The 9420-nt window shown below is 38.5% G+C and overlaps 1 protein-coding gene across 1 annotated transcript; it reads left to right on the top strand.

The window, feature by feature from the left end:
- The first annotated feature begins 2842 nt into the window (after positions 1-2842).
- Positions 2843-8921, top strand: LOC118802848. The gene is made up of 5 exons (XM_036563272.1): positions 2843-2885; positions 3919-4263; positions 5233-5400; positions 8586-8635; positions 8784-8921. The coding sequence occupies exons 1-5, from the start codon at positions 2843-2845 to the stop codon at positions 8919-8921; spliced, it is 744 nt and encodes a 247-aa protein (XP_036419165.1).
- The last annotated feature ends 499 nt before the right edge of the window (positions 8922-9420 follow it).

The following is a 9420-nucleotide window of genomic DNA, read 5'->3' as shown; positions in this document are numbered from 1 at the left end:
CACCTTGATTTACAGATCCTTACTCAAACGAAATCCTAGCATGTCATCATGTGAAATTGGACAAAACAGCTTCTGTAAACCAAAAATACAGGACTTGAACATGGGGAACACACCACCTCACTGAAACAAAGCAATTTGCCCCCATCCTGCTGTAGTTCTTCTAAGTTACCTTTTTTTAAAAGGCAAAATAGGCATCCACCATAGCTAACATGACAGATAAAACTATATTGGTCAGTGCTTTTGCATTTTTACCTCATATTTCATAAGGATGGCTCTGGATACACGAAAATTTACTTGCAATGGAGCACCCCACTATCTCCAGCTTGAGCCTTGCCTCTCTGCTCCTGCTCCAAGCCCCACCCTTTCCTCTTTCAGCGCGCCAGCAGTTCAGACAGTGGCCCTTAAAGGCCATGGTCAAAACTCGGACTGTACTACGAGCCCTTCAAGCTTCAAATACAGCTCTGCTTGACCCGCCATCCTTCAAGATGCATTGAAGACAAGCATCAAGACTTTTCTCTGTCCTGGAGCCCAGGTAGTGGAACGAACTCCCACTGGCTGTCTGAACAGCAGAGTCCCTGCAACACCCCTCTTTATGCAGCACTTAAATGAGCACTGAGGTAAGTATTCTCTGTAATGTATTGCACTGCTGTGTTTAACTCTGTTCCCTTTTCTCTCTGTATCAACTTGGGCTTTTGTTTCTAGCAGTATCTGAACTCAGGACTGGTTTTCTCTCTAACCTATTTGTTAGAATCAGTCAGTAAAGATTCATCTTTTGTTATTCATCAGTTTCCTGATAAGATGCTCTGACAGACTGCTTGTGAAGTTCACACTGCACTGTTCACATTCATGACCCCAGATACAAGGACAAATAATCTATTAAAAGTTGCAAAAAGAAAAGAAACGTTGGATTAGAACAAATCATAAAGCTGGACGGTAAGTCAGGGTGTAAAGACGAGGGGGTTTTAAGAAATACACTTAGTGAAGTAACGAGTAATGAGATTCATTGTTGCAGGAAGTGATCAATAACATTATATCATTGTTTTCTGAGAGAAAGAATTGGTAATTTGAAAAGATACATTTCTGAGTAATCACTCCAACACTGGAGCGATCTCAACCAACATTCTGTAATACTGACACTAACACTAGCGTTGTGTGGGTCTGCTGAGCCTGTGCAGCGCTCTGCTGTCTGATAAAGTCTGCTGTGGGAGTGTATCGACAAACCTTTAGCTTTCCTCCCTCTTTTTACGTTTCTCTGCTGCACTTGGGTCACTTTATTTGATTTTCTCTCCCAGAACATCACAGTGAAGAGCCTCCTCTCTATAATGTAGGTCAGAGATCACTAATAGGTGGACCACAGTCCGAGTCTGGACCAAGACGCTGTTCTATGCGGACCTGGACCTATAACTAATAAACTATGGAGAATTGTTTAATTTTGACGGGGTGGTCATATTTTAATCGCGTAACTTTTCTAGACATTACCGTACGGCTTTAGCGGCCGGGAAACTCACAGACCAACCACATGTGTTGTAAATATCACCCTTGATGCTACTCAGCCAATCAGATCTGTGCATTACCATGAGCTCTGAGACTCAAGTGAGTGACGCTCACACAGGGGAGGGATGAGGCGAGACACAGCAGTCAGAGAAGAAAGTGAGTCAGAGTGAAGTTATTTCACATGGCGGCTCTAATTGAATTGAATCATGATGCCATTTAGACATTATAATGTTCTGGACCTTCGCTTGAGGAAATTTTGTCTAACTGGACCTTATTGAATTTTAATTAAATGACCCAGATATAGATTATCACATTATTGCTTTTTTTCAAAGTAGTCTGTCTTTACACATTTGTGTCATCACCGAACACCATGGAATAGTCCATTATAACCATAATCGGGGTGAGGTTTCAGTAAAATGACAGAAAATAACTGTTATAATCACAAATAATAGCAAATAGCTACTTTCAACATGTATGTATACATATATGTATATACATATTTGAGCTTCACTGGCTTCCTGTAGCCACACGCATCAGATTTTGAAAGCCAAAAATGGACCAGCCCCTCCCTACCTGAAGGCCATGGTCAAAACTCGGACTGTACCACGAGCCCTTCAAGCTTCAAGTACAGCTCTGCTTGACCCGCCATCCTTCAAGATGCATTGAAGACAAGCATCAAGACTTTTCTCTGTCCTGGAGCCCAGGTAGTGGAACGAACTCCCACTGGCTGTCTGAACAGCAGAGTCCCTGCAACACCCCTCTTTATGCAGCACTTAAATGAGCACTGAGTTAAGTATTCTCTGTAATGTATTGCACTGCTGTGTTTAACTCTGTTCCCTTTTCTCTCTGTATCAACTTGGGCTTTTGTTTCTAGCAGTATCTGAACTCAGGACTGGTTTTCTCTCTAACCTATTTGTAACTCGCAAAAATAGTAGAAAACAAACCACTTTTTGTAAGTTGCTCTGGATAAGAGCGTCTGCCAAATGCGGTAAATGTAATTCTGTTAAATAAACATTCATTCAAAATTACAGACATTTATTTTTAGTTCTCAGAAATCCATGAGGCTCCCTCTCTGCTAACCACTGAACTAATTAAATAGAGCTAGACATGAATGAACGAACAAATGAATGAGTAGATGAATGACGCTGTTCTTCTGCATGCTTTTGGCCTGGTAAGACTGGTGATGCCACTGGTTTATTGGAAATTCTAAAAGAACAGGGAGCAGTGACTTTAAAACTGATTTGAAACTCAGTCTAGGAACCGAAAGTTTGTATCTGACTATGCCACAGTGATGAAAAGTATAAACAATCTGAAACAGCCACAGATTACGGGAGGATCTCAGTGAGAAATGGCCAAGTTCCTGTTTGTGTTTCTGACACAGCTTCTGTTTGGTGAGTATTTGCAGATTCCTCAATTGAAAAGAATAGTAAACAGCTGTTAGTGAATAATCTCACTGTGAAGGTCATGAATAGTATTTTGGATGCGTATTGGAGGTGTAAAATACATACACAATACTATCATCCGGAATGTGTGGGTGGCAGTATAACACGCCATAGCAAGATGTAAATTCCAAAATTCTTTGATTCTCCTGGGACCGTATCACACAAACATCCTAACTAGACTAAACCTTCTAAACGCTGTCCTCACTTCAGGATAAACCCCAACAGGGTCCTAACTTCTGTTTTAACCGTCTGTTTCTACTGTTTGTTATTCTACTGAAAATACAATGATATCCCTTTTAGGCAGCATAACAGTTTCCCTACAACCAGCATAATGTTATATGTGTTATATGTAATTATATTGTAAAATAGTGGTTTCACTTGTGAGAGATTTTTTTGGAAATGGAGCAGCAATGCCCCTTTATGCAGTGGGGATCAAAATATTCTAAAGTTTTTTTTTTTTTCCCACTTCCAGGTAATCAGAAGTTTTGTTTACATTGGTTACTTTGATTACGTGTTTATGTTCCAGCTGTGCATGCATCGGAAGCTGCGATAACAGTTGGTTATTGAACCTTGATTATTTTGAGATAAAATGCTGTAAGACATGCCTCCTTAATTAAGATTTAAAACAAATTTGTGAAAAAATCTTAGCTTGACCCTGTCAGAACTTAACTTACAAAGATAGAATGTTTCTGTAATTTGACTCCTGGTCAGTGAGACTGAAGAAGATGCTGAATGTGGAAACGCACTTATCATGGTTTTTTAACAAGAGTCTTGCATGGTTAGACTATGACATTTTGGTTTAGGTGCATTCAAATACAGCACAAATGCACTTACCTGCCTCACCTTACTCAGCTCATAAAACTGCCCAAATTTAAATAATTAATTGTTTAATAAAGAGCTCCGATCTTGGCCGATTCTGATTGTGCAGTTTTAGTTTGGAGAGTGATGAACCAGCTGTCGTACTATTCTCTTATTCTTTCAGGAACCTTCAGACTGTGTCTCCTTCAGAGAACTTCATCTGACCTCAGATCTGTCCATCCTGGAGAAAACATCACCCTGCACTGTGACATCACTGCGAATGATGAGATATCGTGGTATCACCAGAGCTCAGAGAAGATGAAGCTGCTCATATCTGCTAGAAAAGATAAACTGAATAAATCATTTTTCCTCAGCTGTAATGTGGATGAACGTCACTATGATACAACAGAAAACATCAGTTTAGTGATTATTGGTGTTGATGAGACTGATTTAGGGCTGTATTACTGCGGAGGCCGAAATGGTTCAAATACCACTTATTTTGGAAAAGCCATCAGACTGAACTTTGCAGGTTAGTGCTAATATCTTTTGTAAAACGGGGCACTGTAACTGTTGGGCAATGAATTTGAAAATTGGCTTTTTGTACATGCATTTATAAGGGTTTTTAAGATTGTCCACCATCCATTGGCCAATCAGCTTTCAGTAGGCATTTGACAGGCTTAGCATTGGTCTGTCACCTCAAACCCTGATTGGTATGTCCATGATGGGCTCTCTTCTAGCTATTGGAATTTTTTAACTGGATATAAATGATGCATTTCAAGAACAATGAGCACATTTCAAACTAGTCCTAGGATTTTCACGCTGTTAGCTTGAAATGGTACTCAAATGTGAGTGAAAGTAAATCATTATTGAAAAACATTTAATTTTTAATATAAAATTGCTGCAGTACATCAATTAAATTGTGTGGAAGGATTTTTAAAACTCACCAAATTTCTACTGAATTGGGCTGAGGAAGGCAGTACACCAGTCAATCATGTGATAGTTATGGTGTCAAATCTTGATTTATATAAATGTTTACTTTTTCAGTAAAAAGAAAAAGAAATATTTGTGCTGTTGTGTCCAAACTTACAATTCTTGCTCACTGCATCACATTTTGTCAGCTTGCTAACATTGATGGACAGATTGGTGGACAAAACCTGCCATGCTGGGACCTGCTTGCAAAATAATGCTTGGACCCCACAGACTGCATGCATTATTATTGTCTGTTACATATTCATATACATTTATGAATATATAAATATATGAATTATAAGGTAGCTGTAAAATTGCTTCAAGTAAAGCATTTGTCATTTCCAAGAGACACACATAGTCAAACATACACTCTCATTTGGGTGTGAATGATTGCATGTGTGGTCAGGGTGCGGCTAAAACAAAAGGCGATGTGAAAAAGCTGTCCAGTAGTTTCATGTTTGATTTTACAGAGCAGAGGTTCATCATCGCCTCACTCCTATGTCTGTCTGTGCATGTTATTGTATTTCAGATGATGGAATTCCTGAGTTTGACATACCTGTTAACGTGGCTGAGCGTTCCCGGCTCTCTGCAGGATGTGGACTCCCCGGGATCATGATTATAATCCTAATGTGTGTCTGCATGTTCTGTGTCCTGATGAACATCATCTGCATCTGTGTGTTCTGTATCAGAACGCAAGGTGAGAACTATTTACACAGTCCTAGAAGCTTCTCATTTCTGACTGGGAACAGTTTTCCAAAGATATATAATAAATAAATTAATAAATAAATAATTAAAAAAAAAAATTAAACAAGTTTTACAGTTTTGTATGTTCTAGGTTTTAACTAGGTATGATGAGGTACAAGCTCCAGAGTTCTAGATAATTATTCTGGGTACGCTCATAAAAAAAATTCTTTACCTAAACTTTATGGAATGTATTTCAGCACAGCTTAAATTAATTGATTTTCTTTCAAAATAAGGCAATTTTGTTAATCCAATATAAATTACTACAATTAGCTGAACTTAATCTGCTGTCAACCCATTGAAGTTCATTGAACTTGATTAACTAGTGTTGAATTCACTTACGTTGATCCAACTTATCTTACTAGAGTTGGTTTAAAAGTGGTCTGTGGTGCCCAGACAGTTAACAAACACACTCAGCAACAGAGAATGTGGTAACACTAACAATGTTGAGACTGGACAGTTATTCTCAGGAAATAATCAAAAACGTTCCCAAATCAACGGAGATGAGTAATGCAGGATGTGTCCTATTTTAAGCACCATACATTTTATTTTGTTTGGGAATGCGTCTTGTGAGAACCGATGGAATCCCACAAGACTCAAGAACACAGTTCTGAAATCACAGTGGCTGATTTAATGTTTGGGATGATTACATTCCTTCAAAACTTCTACTTTGAGTACGTTTTAAAAATGTCAGTTCAATTAACATCAACTTGATTTATATTCTTAACATGTACAGTGGTCAGTTCTATGTTTTTTGAGTGTAAAATGATGACGGGTTCCAAGATAATTTAACCAAATTACACTGAAATGCCCAACAGCAGAAAATGCTTCTTTAATATCTAGATCAAATAAATAATTAGATCTAATTCACTGGAATGTCGCACATTTAAACAGGAATGTAAATAATAAAAATCTCTAGTAAAATGGTAAACACCCAGAAAAAAACAGACCAAAACCAGAAAAAAACATAGCTTTCTTTTATAGCACAGTTTTCTAAGTAATTAACTTTGTCTTAAACTGCACAGAGAAAACAGCCACATTAGTGGACCAGCATTTAACAGATGGAAAACAGTACTGATTTTAAGCATGCATGATTCAGGGTGCTGTTACTACACTCTCAGAAAAAAAGGAATTAAACTGTCACTGGGGCCTAAATGTACCCCTCTTGTCACTGAGGCCGTACCTTTATGCTGCATTTAGAGTGCTCCGGCATGCCCACGGACATTAACGCACCCCCCCATTTAGTGGGTCGCATGTAGGTGTGTAGGAGGGAGTTCCCTGCAAAATCCAGTCTTGCAAAGTCAGTATTTATGTAAGTAATGCTTCTATTTTTTGAAAGATTAAAAAGTCATGTTTTGAAAAACGTTAAAAGGTTAGGATTTAGGTTGTTGATCACCACTTATAGTCAACATATCAGTTTATCATCATCCAACTGGTTGTTTTCCTGCTCAGACATAACAAACAGTTGTGTTTAAGTATATTATCTTTTGCCTCTGGGAACGTTTGAAAAGCAGAACCAATGTTTCATACCTTTAACAGCAGACACGAACCAGCTTTCATCATTGAATCATGCTTCCTGTTTGGGTAGACTGACCACTCCAGTAAAATCTCTTGGTAGCTCCACTTAACTTTTTAACTCACCGCATTCCCCAAATTCAGCACTCCGGAACAGCACCTTTAGTTAGGGAACATAATCGTACTGTAATCTACTGGGGGTCTCCAAAGTTAGTAATTACCCATATAAAATGAAAACGGTTTGTTGGGGCTGGGGGGTGTGGGAGGTTGGGGGTTGGGGGATGGGTGAACATGTTAAGCTATGTCAACAACATGGAACATTTATTTCTTGATTTCTAAAGTTGGATCACTGTCTGCCAGACTGCTTTCATTTTATATGAGTGTTTCCTTACTTTGGAGACACCCTGTATTAAGGTTATAATTATTTTTTAAGTTATATTGACTAAACACACCTTATCTTAACTCAAGTCTTTGTTTGATTGTTCTGATTGAAAACATCAGCTTATGGAAAGGTGCATATATGTGCCTTATTCCTGGGAAAAGCTTATTTAAGGTTCTCAGTTGGATCGTACTGTTGTACCTTTGAGGATTTACATTGTTTATATCTTGATGAACAAAAAAATGACCTGCACAGTATCTTTGTCAGTGTATATAACTTTATAACTTGATAAACTCAATATAGTTTGGAAACCAAAGCTAGATACATAGTTAATTTTATTGTTCATTGTTAATTCTAACCCTAATCTAAATTTAGTATTCATGTTTGAGAACTATTATAAACTCATCTGTCAGTTTAATGGTCAGAACCTATTAAGTATTTCTGTATAATTTAGTTACAGTGTCTGGCTACTCTTACTTTACCTCAAATGATTATACAACACTTTAGAGATTGTTCCACATGTTTACCAATTTAATATCTAGAACTCACTGACTGTAAAAGAAAATGTTACCTAAAATAATTCATTCATTTAGACTCTCAATCACGTTGCTCCACAATCTCAGAAATAAAGGTACTACCTGTCACTGGGGTGGGACCCTCAAGGGTACATCTCAGTACCTTTAGTCAGGGAACATAACTGAACCATAATCCACTGATATGATATTCTCTAAGTTGTATTGACTCCACACACCCCGTCTCGTCTCCAGGCTTTTATTTGACTGTTCAGTTTAAAACATTCGGGATTGGTTAGGGAACCGGCCTTGTGAACGGAAGGTCACCAGTTCGATCCCCAGAGCCGACAGTACGTGACTGAGGTGTCCTTGAACAGGGCACCTAACCCCCAACTGCTCCCTGGACGCTGCAGATAGGGCTGCCCACCGCTCCTGGCAAGTGTGCTTACTGCCCCCTAGTGTGTGTGTGCTCACTAGTGTGTATGTGGTGTTTCACTGCATGGATGGGTTAAATGCGGAGGTGAAATTTCCCCGTTGTGGGACTAATAAGGGTCTCTTAATCTTAACCTTATGAAAAGGTACAAATATGAACTTTTAACCTGGAAAAACGTATTTAATGTTCCCAACTGGACCAATTGACATTGTATTTTCAACATATGCAGAGTGAAAAAAAAATGTTTATTTTATAATTTTGACAATTCTGAGTGAAATCCGGGGAACCGAACTGTCTTTCAGGAAAGTCAACTTCATGCAGCTGCCGCAGTGACACCAGAGACACAACTGAGGTACCAGAAACGTTTTCTATTTAATGATAAACTATCTAGAACACCTGTTATTGTTAAAGTCTGATCATACAAGAGATTATAACTAACTGCTTGTTTTATGCAGATGAAAGTAACTAGATAAAAGTTGGACTATTTTGTCTCTCCACAGGAAGAAGACCTGCAGTGCATGAGCCTTAGACATGAAGCAGAGCCCTCAGCATCTACTGCGAGAACCTCAGCACCTGCTTTGGACAGTGTGACCTATGCAAAAGTCTCAGTACGGGCCAGCCAAAATTTATCAGCATGAGATGTTCCACAAATGTGTTATTTAGCAAGGTGGACAAGCTTTACAGAATGCTGGTGTGAATCCCCTTCACAACTCAGTTTATGTCATTATACCTACATTTCGAGTGAGCTGTTCATTTCTAATGATGTTTTTGTACATGTGTGAAAGGCCACACTTACATAGATTGGATGTAGTTTTTAGGGATAAAATCTAATTGATAAGTAGAAAGTAAACAGCTGGTTTAGAAATGCTAGCTAGCTAACTCTGCTAGAAAAACCAGCATAGCTTGTCTCCAGTAAAACCAGCTTAGGTTTATTGAAGAAGGCAAAAACATTCTTAACATTAGATGTAAGTTAATGTGAACAGGTTTTATTCCAAGTAGTTTTGGAGCTTTTTCAATTGGTCTATTCATTGACATAAATGGAGACTTTTTTGGGACAGCGATGATGCGTTTTGGATGCCAGTTTCATTGCCAGCTAGCATGACCATGCGAGATGATCAGCTATACCAGCACCAGACC

Source organism: Colossoma macropomum, unplaced genomic scaffold (assembly GCF_904425465.1).
Source record: "Colossoma macropomum unplaced genomic scaffold, Colossoma_macropomum, whole genome shotgun sequence".
Lineage (NCBI taxonomy): Eukaryota > Metazoa > Chordata > Actinopteri > Characiformes > Serrasalmidae > Colossoma > Colossoma macropomum.
This window is presented reverse-complemented; position numbering and strand designations above follow the sequence as displayed.